General features: G+C 40.9%; 1 protein-coding gene across 1 annotated transcript in view; it reads left to right on the top strand.

Annotated features, from left to right (window-relative positions):
* Positions 1 to 16811, top strand: part of LOC126092511 (EP300-interacting inhibitor of differentiation 3) — a 108893-nt gene that overhangs the window by 60250 nt on the left and 31832 nt on the right. Inside the window, exon 4 of the mRNA XM_049908138.1 lies at positions 5719 to 5907. Coding sequence (XP_049764095.1) covers positions 5719 to 5907 — 189 coding nt within the window. The remainder of the gene's footprint in view (positions 1 to 5718; positions 5908 to 16811) is intronic.

Here is a 16811-nt window from a genome sequence, read left to right as displayed (position 1 = left end):
GCAATAGAGTTTTTTTAAACCTTGTCAAGGAACAAGAGTGGCAGGATGTTTATGGTGCCGATAACATAGATGATAAATATAATGCTTTCATTAACACATTTCTCATGCTCTTTGAGAGTTGCTTTCCATTAGAACGTTCTAAATTGGGTACTAGCAGTAATAGGTAGCCCAGGTGGCTGACGAGTGGGATAAGGATACCTTGTAAAACAAAGCAGGAATTATATCAAAATGTTAACAGTAGTCAAAATCAAGCTACAGTAGCCCATTACAAACAGTATTGTAAGGTGCTTAAAAATGTTATTAGGAAGGCAAAGAGTATGTGGTATGCAAATAGAAAAGCTAATTCACAGGATAAAATCAAAACCATATGATTAGTTGTGAAGGAAGTGTCTGATCAACAGCACAAGGTCGAGATGTAAAAATATTTCTGTTACTGCTAAATCAGATATATGTACAGTATTTAACAATCTTTTTCTGAGCATTGCTGGTGAATTAAATAAAAATTTGATTTGTACAGGGTATCATAATTTTCTTGGCAAACACCTTTCCGAATTTGATGTCTGAAATGCTCCTCTGTGATACAGGCAAGAGGGAGATTGAGTCAGTAATTAAATCACTGAAGACTAAGGACTCTCATGGTTATGATGGAGTGTCTAGCATAATATTAAAGTACTGTGCTGCACATGTTAGCCCTGTGTCTAGCCATATTTGTAATATTTCCGTTATAGGAATGGTGGGTTTCCTGAACAATTAAAGTACTCTGTAGTAAAGCTGCTTTATAAAAATGGATAATGTAAATAATTTTAGGCCTATTTCTATGCCATCAGTGTTTGCAAAACACACCCTTTTCAATAAAAGGCTGTGTATGTAAGGATAATTCATCATTTTATATTACACAATTTACTATCAAATGTACAGTCCGGCTTTAGAAGTCATTTTAACAACTGAAAATGCTATATTTTCTTTTCTCTTTGAGATACTGGATGGGTTAAACAAAAGGTTTCTAATGCTTGGCATATTTTTTAATTTAACTAAGGCATTTGATTGTGATGATCATAAAATATTGCTCCAGAAGTTGGACCATTACGGAATACGGGGAGTAGCTCACAATTGGTTCACCTCTTACTTTAGCAACAGACAGCAAAAGGTCATTATTCACATTGTTGATAATGGCTGTGATGTGGGGTCTGAGTGGGGTGTGGTCAAGTGGGGGATGCTCCAGGGATCAGTATTGGGGCCACTCCTGTTCCTTAAATGCTCTCTAGTATTATGGGTAGCTCTAAAATATTTCTGTTTGCTGATGACACTAGCTTGGTTGTAAAGGATCTTGTGTGCAACATTGGCTCGGTTTCAAATAGTGCAGTACATGACCTAAGTTTATGGCTTGCAAAAAATAAACTAACGCTAAATCACAGTAAGACTCAGTTTTTACAGTTTCTAAACACAATTCAACAAAACCTGATGTTTTAATTTCACAGAACAGGCATATGATTAGTAAAACTGAACAGTTCAAATTTCTAGGTGTTCATATGGACAGTAAGCTGCCATGGAAAGCCCATGTTCAGGATCTTGTTCAAAGACTTAATGCTGCCATTTTTTCTATTGGAACGGCATCTGAAGTGAGTGATCTTTCAACACGAAAATTAGTGTACTTTGCTTACTTTCATTCACTTGTGTCATATGGTATTATATTTTGGGGTAACTGTTCCCATTCTAAAAGGATATTTTTGGCTCAGAAACGGGCAGTTCAGGCAATAAGTGGTTTAAGTCCACAAACCTCTTGTCAACCCCTGTTCACGAGTCTGGGTCTGGGTATTTTGACATTGGCCTCTCAAAAAAAAAAAAAATAAATAAATAAATAAAAATAAAATATATATATATATATATATATATATATATATATATATATATAATAGAGGGAAACATTCCACGCGCGCGCACACACACACACACACACACACACACACACACACACACACACACACATCCATCCACACACAAGCAGACATATTTAAAGACAAAGAGTTGAAACTCTTTGTCTTGAAATATGTCTGCTTGTGTCTGTATATGTGTGTGTGTGTGTGTGTGTGTGTGTGTGTGTGTGTGTGTGTGTGTGCGCGCGAGTGTATACCCGTCCTTTTTTCCCCCTAAGGTAAGTCTTTCCGCTCCCGGGACTGGAATGACTCCTTACCCTCTCCCTTAAAAACCCACATCCTTTCGTCTTCCCCTCTCCTTCCCTCTTTCCTGATGAGGCAACAGTTGGTTGCGAAAGCTTGAATTTTGTGTGTATGTTTGTGTTCGTTTGTGTGTCTGTCGACCTGCCAGCACTTTCATTTGGTAAGTCACATCATCTTTGTTTTTAGGTATATATAATATGAATATAATAGAGGGAAACATTCCGCGTGGGAAAAATATATCTAAAAAGAAAGATGATGAGACTTACCAAACAAAAGCGCTGGCAGGTCGATAGACGCACAAACAAACACAAACATACACACAAAATTCAAGCTTTCGCAACCAACGGTTGCCTCATCAGGAAAGAGGGAAGGAGAGGGAAAGACGAAAGGATTTGGGTTTTAAGGGAGAGGGTAAGGAGTCATTCCAATCCCGGGAGCGGAAAGACTTACCTTAGGGGGGGAAAAAGGACAGGTATACACTCTCTCTCGCGCGTGCGCGCACACACACACACACACACACACACACACACACACACACATATCCATCCACATATACACAGAGAAAATGTCTGCTTGTATCTGTGTATATGCGGATGGATGTGTGTGTGTGTGTGTGTGTGTGTGTGTGTGTGTGTGTGTGTGTGTGTGTGTGCGCGCGTGTGCGAGTGTATACCTGTCCTTTTTTTCCCCCTAAGGTAAGTCTTTCCGCTCCCGGGATTGGAATGACTCCTTACCCTCTCCTTTAAAACCCACATCTTTTCGTCTTTCCCTCTCCTTCCCTCTTTCCTGACGAAGCAGCCGTTGGTTGCGAAAGCTAGAATTTTGTGTGTATGTTTGTGTTTGTTTGTGTGTCTATCGACCTGCCAGCGCTTTTGTTTGGTAAGTCTCATCATCTTTGTTTTTAGATATATTTTTCCTATGTGGAATGTTTCCCTCTATATTATATTCCTCACTGTCATTTCTTGTTAACAATATTAGCTTATTCCGAAGAATAAGCAGCTCTCAATCGGTTAATACTCGGCAGAAATCAAACCTGCATTTGGATCGGACTTCCTTAACTCTTGTGCAGAAAGGTGTGCAATATACTGCTGCATCAATTTTCAATAAGCTACCACTCAAATTTAAAAATCTAAGCAGTAATCCACACGTTTTCAAATCGAAACTGAAGAGTTTCCACCGGCCGGGGTGGCCGAGTGGTTCTAGGCTCTAGTCAGGAACCGCGCGACCGCTACGGTCGCAGGTTCGAATCCAGCCTCAGGCATAGATGTCTGTGATGTCCTTAGGTTAGTTAGGTTTAAGTAGTTCTAAGTTCTAGGGGACTGATGATCTCAGAATTTAAGTCCCATAGTGCTCAGAGCCATTTGAACCATTTAAAGAGTTTCTTTATGGGTCACTCTTTCTATTCTGTCGAGAAGTTTCCAAAAATTAAGCTGACTCTTGTTGTAATCTTGATTGCGTTTACTTAAACTTATGGACTGACTCTTTTCAGCTTCATAAACATTTATTTTTATCTGTTATTACTTTTATGTTTTAATTTCATGTATGACACATTTCTTGACCTTTGAGACTTTCTCCTCAATTTGGTCCTATGGGACTTGATGTGTAAATAAAAGTAGAATTCCGTGAACAAAATGCTGTGCTCACTGCAATAAAATAGTGTTCACATGCAACCACAAGAAAGGTAGCAGAAGTAATCCACAAAATTACTGTGCAGTATCATTTACATTTCTCTATAAATCTTGGAGCATATTATGATCTCAAATATAATGAAATATCTTAAACAGAATGATCTCCTCCATGCCAGACAGCATTGTGAGATGTCCGTGCAGATAAGAAAAATGCTATCCACACCCCATCCGCAAGACTCTTGTGTGCATCCACAAGTTGAATTTTTGCCTGCTTAATTCAGCAGTGCAGTTTGCAAATTAACACTGGACTTATTTCATTGATTAGATATCAAATTTAAACTGGTTTTTTGCTTATAAGTGTGGCACAAAATGTAGTTGTTCCTTATTTGTGTAGGAAGCCATTAGACGAGAAGAAATTTCATGCCAGGTTTTAACATTTTATACATGGGCCTTATAATTTAGATAACCACATTTGAATATGTAGCCTGCCACATTCTTGACACACTCAGCAAACTCTTAAGATTCTGCCATAATTATTGAAGCAGTGTTTTGTGAATTTTTCTGTGGCTCATTTCTAATGCATTGGAAGATCATATGAAGTTGTCCCACAATTTGTAACCTGTGACATACTGTTAAATGTGAGTCACATAGTTAGTTTATCATACGTTCAAGGTGACAATTATTGAACTGTACGAAATAAAATCATCATAATCTCTGAACGGGTTGTGTTAGTATGGTTTGGTTCATTGATGAAGCCGACTTTCGTTTGGGTGGGTTCGTCAATAAGCAAAATTGGCACATTTGTGGGACTGAGAATCTGCATTTCGTGGTCTAGAAGTCTCTTCACCCTCAATGGATGACTGTTGTGTGCAATGGCCAGTCACAGAATAATCAGTGTGATATTCCTTGATGGAACGGTGACTTCCAAAAGGTACCTGAAGGTTTTGGAAGATGATTTCATCCACATTATCTAAAGTGATCCTCATATCGACAAGATGTGATTCATGTAAGACGGAGTTCGGCCCCATTGAAGCAGGAGTGTGTTTGATGTTCTGGAGGAATACTTCAGGGACCACATTCTGGCTCTGGGGCACCAAGAGGCCATTGGCATGGGTCTCAAGTGCCCGCAATATTCTCTGGGTCTGAACACATGCAACTCCTTTATGTGAGGCTATATTGAAGACAAGGTGTACAGCAATAACTCCAAAACCATTTCTGAGCTGGAAACAGTCATTCGGTAGGTCATTGACAGCATCAAAGAAAGGCGGCATGGATGATCTAATTTGTTTAATTTATAGGTGGAGTATCATAGAAATGCTCGAAATGAACTGGCAGACATTTGAAGACAGATGCCAATTATCCTGTAAAAGCCTGCTTACAAAGCTTTTACAACCAGTATTAAGTGACTAAATTAAGAACGTAATACAGCATGTCACTCCTAAGGACCACAAAGGCAAGATTATTTACAGCATGAACAGAAGATTTTGAGCAACTGTGTGATGTTGGGTCTTTTTCTTTGTCGTCAGTGACGATTTGCGAGTTCATATTTATGTGTGAATGAGTATGTTTTCTACTTCAGAAAGAGGATTTTGTCAGAAAGCTGAAATATTTCTAGCATTCTTTTTTGTTGCACCCGTCTACAACTCAGTGTTTCCTCTATGTGGTGAGTAGCAATTTATCATTTTCATATGGTTGTTATTCCATTCTGGACCTTATCTGGTTTGATTTTTCCCATAAAGTACATTCTAAATTCCCATGACCACTTATAGTTCATGTCTGCCTTTGATCTATCCTAGTTTTATTATTTGGTACAACAAAATACACTGTTGAAATTAAGTCATGTAATATAACATTGGTAGCAGAATACTATGGTGGGAAAGTTAAGAATTAAATGCATGTGTTTTGTTTTTCAGTTACCATTTCTGGAACCTGGAAATGTGGATTCTTTGTTTTCATACAGTGAAAAATGTTTCAGTATGACTGTTCCAACATTCCCATTTTTATATGGAACACTTAATGAGGAGGAAACACAAAAAGTCGTCAGAAGACAGAGAGCAAAACCAGCAGAAAATGTTGAGAGTGAAAAGAAACGCCCAGAAAATGTAGGTAACTATTGTGTAAACACACACTTTAAATTTCAATTAGATACATATAGTTTTAAATATTTTAAATAAAAATCCATCGGACAAAAATTTATTCACCCCTAGAGAAATCATTGCGAACACCATTTAATACTGTGTAATTCCCCCCCTGGACTTGATAACCTCCTGAATTTTGATAGGAAATGAGTCTACAAGGTTATGCAGGTTCATTGCATCCAGGTTAAGGCCCTCATTAAGGATTTGATCCTGCAGTTCCACCAAATTGTGGGGCTGCTGATGTTTCGCCTGATGTTCCAATGTGTCCCACAGATTTTTCTGTGGGCTTCAGGTCAGGTGATTTTTGCAGGCCAGTCAAAATGTAATAGGGTGGGGAAGTGTTCAGAAAACCAGTCTATATTCTTCCAGCCCTATAAACTTCGCTGTTGCCATCTTTATGTGCCTGTGTAAGCAATGGCCTCTTGCAAAGTGATGGACTCCAAATGTTCATTGCACACAGCTCCTGTCATTACATTCTCCAGGGTGGCAATTCAGTAAACCTGGAATTCTCAGGGAGTTACATTTTACCTGGAAAGACTGGGTAAATCTTTGGGAATTCTTGGAATTTCATAAATTGTCGGAGAAATCAGTGTTTTTAACCTAGCATTGAAATTCAATTTTTTGTGTTTTATATACCACAAATTTATTAAAAACAATTAATATCTCAAAGTGTGTTAATTATATGAATATTATTCCGTATAAATTATTGATGCTCAAAATCAAACGGTGGAAAATCCAGGATTGAATGTAATAGTATTATGGGAAGGGAAGTTGCTACTCATCATATAGCATAGATGCTGAGTCACAGATAGGCACAACAAAAAGACCCTCATAATTAAAGCTTTCGGCCATTAAGGCCTTCAACACACACACACACACACACACACACACACACACACACACACACACACACCTCACATATGACTTTAGTCTCAGGCAACTGAAAGCACACTGCGAGCAGCAGCACCAGTGCATGATGGGAATGGGAACAGGGGAGGGGCTGGATGGGTGAGGACAGACTGATGAAGGTTGAGGCCAGGAGGGTTACGGGAATGTAGGATGTATTGCAGGGAAAGTTGCCACCCGTGCAATTCAGAAAAACTGGTGTTGGTGGGAAGGATCCATATGGCACAGGCTGTGAAGCAATCATTCAAATGAAAGATATCATATGTGGCAGCATGTTCAGCAACAGGGTGGTCCAGTTATTTCTTGGCCCCTGTTTGTTGGTGGCCATTCATGCGGACAGACAGCTTGGAGGTTTCCATTTCCTCCACCCGCTCCCCACAGTTTCTGTCCCTTTACCACACGGTGCCCTGCTCGTCACTGTTGATGCCACCTCCCTGTACATTAATATTCCCAGTGCCCATAACCTTATCGCAATTGAACACTATGTTTCCCAATGCCCGACAGATTCCAAACCAACCACCTCCTTCCCACTCATGACCAACTATATCTTCACTCACAATTACTTCTCCTTTGAAGACATCACCTACAAACAAATCAGGGGTATGGCTATGGGCACCCGCATGGAACCATCCTATGCCAAGCTATTCATGGGCCGTCTAAAGGAATCGTTTCTAAAAACCCAGAATCCTAAGCCCCTCACCTGGTTCAGATTCATTGATGATATCCGAATCAAAGGCGAGGACACCCTATCCACATCCCTCCAGAAACTCAACAACTTCTCCCCCATTTGCTACGCCTGGCCCTGCTCAGCCCAACAAGCCACCTTCCTAGATGTTGACCTCCACCTCAAAGATGGCTACATCTGTACCTCCATCCATATCAAACCTACTAACTGCCAGCAATACCTCCACATTGACAGCTGCCACCCGTCCCATATCAAGAAGTCTCTTCTGTACAGCCTTGCCACTCCTGGTCGTCGCATCTGCTGTGATGAGCAGTCCCTCTCGAAATACACGGAGGGTCTTACTGAAGCCTTCACTGACCATAGTTATCCTCCCAACCTTGTACAAAAACAAATATCCTGTGCCTTACCTTTCTACTCTCCCACCACCTCCCAAAGTCCTATCGTCCGGCCACAGAGGAGCATCCCCCTCATAACTCAGTACCACCCAGGACTGGAACAACTGAATTACATTCTCCGCCAGGGTTTCGATTACCTCTCGTCGTGCCCTCAAATAAGTAATATCCTGTCCATATCCTTCCCACCCCTCCCTCAATGGTATTCCACCATCCACCAAACCTGCACAATATACTTGTCCATCCTTACACAACCCCTCAACCCCTCCTCCCCATCCCTTACCTCATGGCTCATACCCCTGTAATAGACCTAGATGCAAGACCTGTCCCATACCTCATCCTACGACCACCTACTCCAGTCCGGTCACTAACATCACCTATCCCATAAGCTAAGCTTCAATCACTGTGCTGTATTCTATGTGGGCATGACAACAAACAACTGTCTGTCCACGTGAATGGCCACTGACAAACTGGCCAAGAAACAAGTGGAACACGCTGTTGCTGAGCACGCTGCCATACATGATGTCGTTCCTTTCAATGACTGCTTCACAGCCTGTGCTATATAGATCCTTCCCACCAACACCAGCTTTACTGAACTGCACAGGTGGAAACTATCCCTGCAATGCATCCTATGTTCCCGTAACCCTCTTGGCCTCAGCCTTCAATAGTCACTTTCCTCATCCATCCAGCTCTTTCCCTGTTGCCATTCCAATACTACACAACCGTCATTCCACCACCACACCCACTCCTTTCCTGCTACTTCCTCCCACTCCTCCCCACCTCTCCCCTGCCCTTCACCTGACCTGCAGCACTTCACTGTTTGCAACCCCCTCCATACGATCCCTCCCCCTCCATACGATCCCTCCCCCTCCCTGGCCCAGCCTCCTCCTTACACCCACCCAGTCGCCACTCCCATCATGCACTGATGCTGCTGCTGGCAGTGTGGTTTCTGTTGCCTACAGTTGTATGTGAGTTGGGGTTTTGTGTGTGTGTGTGTGTGTGTGTGTGTGTGTGTGTGTGTGTGTGTGTGTGTGTGTGTGTGTGTGTGTGTGTGTGTGGGGGGGGGGGGGGGGGGGGTGTTGATGAAGGCCATAATGGCCGAAAGCTTTGTGAGTGTCTTTTCGTTGTGCCTATCAACGACTCAGCATCTCTGTTATATGGTGAGTATCAACTTTCCTTCTCATAATATTGATGTTCAAATGCTGTGGTTAAACTACTGCTTACAGTGGTATATAGCTCAACTGTGAGGAAAGAAAAGTCATTATTGTGGTGTGCTGCCCCTCCCCCACTCACCAGTAATTTATCAAGAGCTTCTTGACACCATCTTCGTACTCATACCTGAAATTCTCAGCCAACTCTTTTTCTCCAAGTTTTAGTAGCCACCATGGTTCTCTCACTAACAGGTGGGTATGGACCTTCATTCACTGCCTACAGCAATTCCTGTTGGGTAGGGAAGCGATTTTGACTCAAAAGCCCTGAAACACATTTCCAGTCACTCTGGATCTTTTTCCGACCATAATTGTGACATGTTGTCTCATGGCAACATACGTTAAATCACTTCTTGTAGGTATGTTTTTACAGTCTGCCACAAAACACCAAGAAATCCTAGAACTTGGCACTCCATATGGTTATGGTCACGGCCAAACACAATTGCACCTTTTTGTCACTCTGTTACTGCCTTACGGTCACACAGAGGCAGTCTACGTGCAGTTGAGCAGGACTTGATCTAAATGCTCTCTGTAAAGACTTAAGTTTCATCTGTGCCTTCACATTGGGGTGACTAATGATTTGTCTGGTGAGCCTACATTCACATTCTTCATTGTATTTCAGTAACTGTGGTTGACATTTTGTGAAATACCTTAAGTTACTGATAAATCCATGTTCTCAGTTGTAAATAAACTCAGCAGTAAGTAAAGGCTCGTAGCAAATTGTACACTAAACAGTGTAGTACAAAGTAATATTTAGTCTAGCATCATGACAGATTCAGTTTTTCCCACGAGACAACCTATAAAAGTTGATTGCTTATTTGCCTGACTTCGGAAATTATGTATGCATTCTAATTGTGATCAGGGTGTGTGACCCTTAGCGGCTTACACATAACAGAAAATGGGATCTTATAGCGATTGGCACTGAGTGTTCCCATTTCCATAATTGCAAAAAACTTTATAACACGACCCGCAGGCCCCAAGATCTTGCTGTACCTGTATGTAGACTGTCTGCTAATCACTGCACCATTGCTATTTTGTGTATCAGTTCTGTACAGCATTGTGGTATAAGGTTGACAGTATAACGTATTGCCAACTTAAAGTGTGAGTGTGTGTCTGGGTTATACTGATTTATTTCCCCAAACCACATTCCACTTCTTTACGAGATGACTTACTTGGGGTTTTGCAGCCACTCTTTTCTACTGGGTAGCCAGCTGCTGGAAACTCCTGACTACTTCTCCATCAAATAACGCTAGGTATAGGAACTTTCAAGCCTCTTTCTACTAATGAAATAAGTAGCCATACAAGCTTTACATTTCGTCAATCAACGATGTATTTGACTTTCAAGCACAATAAAAATTCTCACTTTCTACATAATATGTAACTTCAATAAGTCTCTGGTACAGTCGTATGTTAGAAACAAATTAATTTACATTTGAAAGCAAGTCTGCGTAGACACCATGACTTTCAGAAAGAGAGACTGAAAAAACGTGTTGCCTCTCACAAGGCTGAGTCAAGAGTCTACAAGATACTTTTTCAACTGTTTTTGTTTCACATAACAATAGTCAGTGACACAATAAGCACAGAGCTGCTTATAGATTCTGTGGTTCTCCCTTACACACTCACTAACACATCTATGGATTGTCCGAAAGGTACTTCTCTGTGCCATTCGACTGCTGCATCTACTTTCTTCCCGTGACTGATTTTAAACCTGCACACACAAACATGTGATGCACAGTAGGTAGGATTTTACTATCCCACACACGTATCTAGAATATCATGTGTTCGAGATTGGAGAAGGCTGAGTGGTTCTAGGATTTATGCAGAAATTCTCGAATCACTACAACAGTTGAAACATTCCTCATAAGCTGTGTTAACTAACCTCTGAGTAGAAGCAGGAATCTTGCCATCACAAGTTTGAAGCCAGCAGTTACTCGCAAGCTATGCAGACAGTGGTCTGTCAAATATCTGAATACCCTTTGCCATGCCCTTTTTTGTACTGACAGTTTTAGAAAACAAAGTTTTGTCAGGCTGCCACTCTGGAGCCATTAGCCATGTGCCAGCCAGTCATGGTAAACATGTGGGAGTCACACATAAAAACTGAATTCAAGTCAAAATCCCTCAAGCACATCATAGCTTCGGCTAGTTAAACCATTCAGTGTTGTTTTTGTCTTCTTCCCACCCCACCCCACCCCCCTTCCCCCTGCAGTGGCTGCTGCATCAGATAACCACTCCCACTTTGCGGAGTTACCTAATCCGAAAATGTAGAATTACATTCAAATGAAACAAAAATACCATTCATGAATTTGCATTCTGTGTTGCCATCAAATTACTTTCTGCCTGTGTTTTTACATAAAAGCTCTGTTACAGGACAATTCTAAATTTTGAAGTTGTTACAGTGTCATCAAAATTCCAAATGACGGCAACCTCAGTAGAAGTTAGTTATGAACATTTACTGGGTTCAGCCTCTTGAGAAATGCTTTGTCTTTCACTTATTTTGTAAACATGATATGGTGTATTTTTCTAAAACATTTGAATCTGTATAGGATTTTCATACGTATCATGTTACAATAAATAATAATTATTAAAAATATGAAAAAAAATCACCATTGCAGATTCTGGACTTGTTTCGGTGTTCTAGAACACAATTACGTTGGCAATGAATGGTGTTCATGTGATGTGGGCCATTTCACCCCCGCTACTTTGCTTGGTTAGGCATCAGCTGTATTCTTACCTGCCATCCAGCTGAGACAAATACGGCCAACACGGTCCTCAGTGGTGCTCACTGCACGTCTTATAATTGTGCGAACAAACATGTATCCCCGATTCCGAAATAAATTATGGTGCAGGGAAATGTTCGTACTTTACTTTGTCCTCTTTAAAGATCAACTTTGTAGGCTTTTTGTTCGCTGTTAGGCCAATTGGAGTAACAGTACAGATCGTGAGAAATAACCTCTGACTTCTCCTACTGGACTGGATCACTGATATCCTCATTGGACACCTCTGCAGCAGGTAGCTCGTCTTATGGTACCTGACAGTCTGTATTGTGGGCCGAAGGAGAACACAGGTCCCACAACAATCCAACAACTATTTTAAACATGGTTGTGTGATAGCAACCATACAAAAATATGTTAAGTATAAAACAGCCAACTGATTTCAAAAAAAATTTACTTTTACCAGGTTTCGAAGCCAACTGTGGCTATTTTCATCAGAAAAACTGAGGACTAAACAGTTTTTATTCCAAATAGATTTATAAGAAGACTGTATGCACATTCAGCAAGTGACAAACGAATTTAAGATAAAAAAATCTACTCACCAAGCGGCAACAGAACACACACGTAAGAAGGTTGTAATTGGAAACCTTTTGAAGCCAGTGGCTCCTTCAGACAGAAGGGTTGAAGGGGAAAGAAGAAGAGTGAAGGAAAAGGACTGGAGAGGTCTAGGAAAAGGCGTAGATTTCAGGAAAGTCGCCCAGAACTGTGGATCAGGGGAGACTTACCACACAGGATGAAAAGAAAAGACTAATTGTTGGGGACTGCATCGGATGAGATTTGAAAACCTGAGAGCTTAAAGGCAGAAGATAGCATAAATGCAGACAGAGATTAATGCTTAAACATCATGCATGAGTTAAGAGGTAAAAGGTAAGTTCCTTGTACTTAACAGAGGTGGGAGGGGGAGCTGAAAAATAGACAGGTAAGACTGTGAAAGACAGAGAAAACTAAAACGGAGTAAAGTGAAGAGTATTTACCATGAAGAAGTGCTCAGACGGAAGAAATTAATGTAAATTAAGGCCAGGTGGGTGGCGAGAACCAAGGACATGTAGTGCTAGTTTCACCCTGCAGAGTTCTGAGAAACTGTTGTCTGGGGGAAGAATCCAGATGTGCATGTGGTGAAACAGGCACCGAGGTCACAATCATCATGTTGTAGAGCATGCTCTGTAATGGGATATTGCATGTTGGCAGCATACATGCTCTGCCTATGCCCATTCATCCTAATTGATACTTTGGTGGTAGTCATGCCGATGTAGAAGGCCGAACAGTGCTTACATAACAGCTGGTATATGACATATTTCGTTTCACAAGTGGCTCTCCCTTTGATAGTACATGTTTTGCCAGTTACAGGGCTGCTACAGGTGGTGGTAGAATGGTAGAGAGAGGGAGTCTTGTAGTGGGGATGGTCACAGGGGTAGGAACAATAGGATAGGGAGATGGGTGCAGGAGCAGCATAGGGGTCTGAGAAGAATATTGTGGAAATTGGGAGAGTGATGGAAAACTATTCCAGGTGTGGTGCGCAAACTTTCAGACAGAATGGATCTCATTTCAGGGCAAGATTTTAGGGAGTCATGGCCCTGTCGAAGTAGCTGATTAACACTTTCCAGGCCAGGATAATACTGAGTCACCAGTGGTGTGCTCCGAAGCTGTTTTTTTGGAGGAATCAGCAGTACCGGGATGGGATGTGATGGCCCGGGAAACCTGCTTTTGAACTAGACTGGTCCACTGAAGGTTGAGGTGAGAATGGTGGTGTACTGCCGTAAAGAGTCTGCATCTGAAGAAAAAAAGGTTTGCTTTGAATGCCAAGACTGTATGAGAGGGAAGGTTTGAAATACAGCCATGGCATCCGAGGTAAATGCATTTGTTCAGATGCAGACCCTTTACAGCAATACACCACCATTGGCACCACAGCCTTAACTGCACGTGATTACCCCAACAGCCTAGTTAAAAAGCAGGTTTCCCATGCCATCTGGATTCTTCCCTCAGACACCAGTTTCTCAGAACTCCACAGGTGGGAACTAGCACTAAAACATATCCGTGATCTCGCCATCCACCTTGCCTTAATTTACATTAATTTTTTCAGTCTCAGCATTTTTCACAGTAACTACTCTTTGCTTCACTTCGTTTCAGTTTTCTATGTCTTTCACTGTCTTACCCCTCCCACATCTGTTACATAAAATGCACGTACCTTTTTACTCTTATTAACTCGTGCATGATGTTTAAGCATTAATCTCTGTCTGAATATTACCCTGTCTTCCACCTTTAAGCTCTCAGGTTTTCAAATCTCATCCGATTCAGTCCCCAACAATCAGTCTTTCCTTCTCATCCCATGCAGTAAGTCTGCCTTGGCCCACGGTTCTGGGTGACTCACCCGAAATCTGCCTCTATTCCTAGACCTCTCCAGTCATTTTCCTTCACCCCTCTTCCTTCCCCTTCAACCTTCTGTCTGAAGGAGCTACTGGCTCCGAAAGCTTGCCAGTTACAACCGTCTTTTATGTGTGCATTCTGCCATACTTGGTGAGTAGATTCTTTATCTATCCAGTTAAATTATTTTGGCACTAATTGATTTTTTCATTGTTAAACAATTTAAGAGCAATAATGCTGTCGCCACATAAAAATACTTCCTTAAAAAGTTAATGTTAAAACCCATAAAATTAGTCGTTGGTGCTGACTTATGTCAGTGACTTGGTGACTGCCAATAAAATTATAGCTCCATGGCATGGCGCAGTACATGCCACTAAGGGCCACAAAAGGAGACAGTCTCTGGAGGTGACAGCATCTAAGAGGTCACATGCTGAAATTGCAACCAATGTGTACACAAAATAGGTCATGTCATCTATAGTCCATATGGCAAGAGAAAAGCTGTGATGACAGATGAAGCGGCTTTGGCGTTCGTGCTTCGTGCATCCACAATGGCCAATCAGATCATGACTGTTTATGTAACCTTGACAACACCCCAGTGTTGGGAAACCCTTGATTTGTCAGTGGTGTTGCGTGCTTCGGTCACATTTGTATGTGTAGGTGTGCATTCAACTAATTCTGTTGAGTTTCTTGCCATATGTGTGAAAAATGACTTCCTGTAGTGCAGAGGAGATGGCTTTTAGAAAAGGAGATATGCTGAAATCTGTAATGTGAATTAATGTGCAGATGGTGGTTTACTTTGAAAGGGAAAAGACAAACGTGAGCTTTTGATAACAATGAGTAAAGTGATTGACAGGGTGGCAGTAGCATTGAACATATCTACAGTGACAGTGAAGAGTGTCCAAATGAGAAAGAGGCTGCCAATTCAACTGGGAGCTCATTTATTGTGATGCATGCCATGTTTCAGTTTAAAGAAAAAACTGTTGATTGCCATGAGAAAATGAATGCAGATAGTTTATAAAGACTGGTTCAATACTTGTTTGCTACCATATGTTAGGTTTGGCAGCGTTTTTGTAATGGATAACTTGCCATACCATTCCATACAATTAAATAAGGCACCAACAGCTGCTGCAAGGAGAGATAAAATAGTCAACTGATTCAAAGATAATATAATAGGTTTGAGCAAAATATGCAAAAAGTTCAGCTTCTGGAATTAGTGAAATGATAAAAGCCACAGAAGACCCAGTAGGTAATTGATAGGTCAGCAGAATCCACAGCCATGAAGATACCGTATTTACTCGAATTTAAGCCGCACCTGAAAAATGAGACTCGAAATCAAGGAAAAAAATTTTTCCCGAATCTAAGCCGTATCTGAAATTTAAGACACGAAATTCAAGGGGGGAGAAAAGTTTTAAGCCGCACCTCCAAATCGAAACAAAGTTGGTCCATTGTAACATGATACGCAATTTAGGTCGAATGAATGACGATACAGCTATAGTAGTTTGGTTCGAGTTGTAAGCTTAGCAGTTAAGCTTTACCAGGGAGCCATTGCTATGTGTCAGGCGCTCCATCCGCATTTATACGGGTACCCTTCCTTTTTCACATGCTTTGTCTGGTTTGAATTGATTGCTTATTTTTCTTTGATCTGATAAGTGCCATTCTCTTTGTTATAGATGTTTACGTCACTCTAAGCTAAAAATGCATTACTGTACGTACTGTGTCATGCATTGTTTGTCGCATTCTGACATTGAGTGTTGACGGCCTGTTGCCGCTCGCGGCATGGCTTGCTTTTGTGCCCGCTACCGCGCTTACAATTATAAAAAGAGTGAGAGGAATTGTCTCATTAGCGAAACAATGGCAAGAGACTGCTATTTGTTGTTACTTACACTGCTGCTTTCTTTGATAATGATCAAAAAGAACCAAATAATAGACTGCGTATCATAGATGATGTTCTGAACGAGTTTGGCGAAAATTTTTCTCCGTTTGAAAATCTTCGCAGACGCCTCTTTAGTACATCACATTTTGCACAGAAATTAGTCATCTTAGATTTAAAAATCTAGTCAATTGCCGTGCTTCATTTCTGACTGTATCACTATTTGGCATAAGAATAATATGAATATAAAAGTGACATGATGTGTATATTCTTCAGCGTTTGCTGTTGTCTCACTCTTAGTTTCATAGTTTATTAGTTAGATAAGATTTAAATGAGATAGCAGCAAACACGAAAGAATACATGGCAAAATGTTTATATTCGTATTATTCTTATGGTGAAAACAATACTGCATGTGATTCACAATTCGTAAAAGTTCCTATTAACAACCGCGTTTTCTCACAGGAAGGAAAAAATTCAGAATGTAGAGTTGGCCGTATTGACAAACATCCCAAACAGTCTTGCCAATCGGATTTTCGTAGTACATTGAAATGCTGCTACATTCAAAGATGAACAATACGGAATTTGTATTTACTTTGTTGGATAATGTATGAGAATGCAGTGGTCAAAACTTGGGACGGAGAAAAAAAGCTCCACCTTTTTTAAAATTTGTTTACT

Source organism: Schistocerca cancellata, chromosome 7 (genome assembly GCF_023864275.1).
Source record: "Schistocerca cancellata isolate TAMUIC-IGC-003103 chromosome 7, iqSchCanc2.1, whole genome shotgun sequence".
Classification (NCBI taxonomy): Eukaryota; Metazoa; Arthropoda; class Insecta; order Orthoptera; family Acrididae; genus Schistocerca; species Schistocerca cancellata.
The sequence above is the reverse complement of the archived record's forward strand: the minus strand, read 5'-3'. Positions and strand labels throughout refer to the sequence as shown.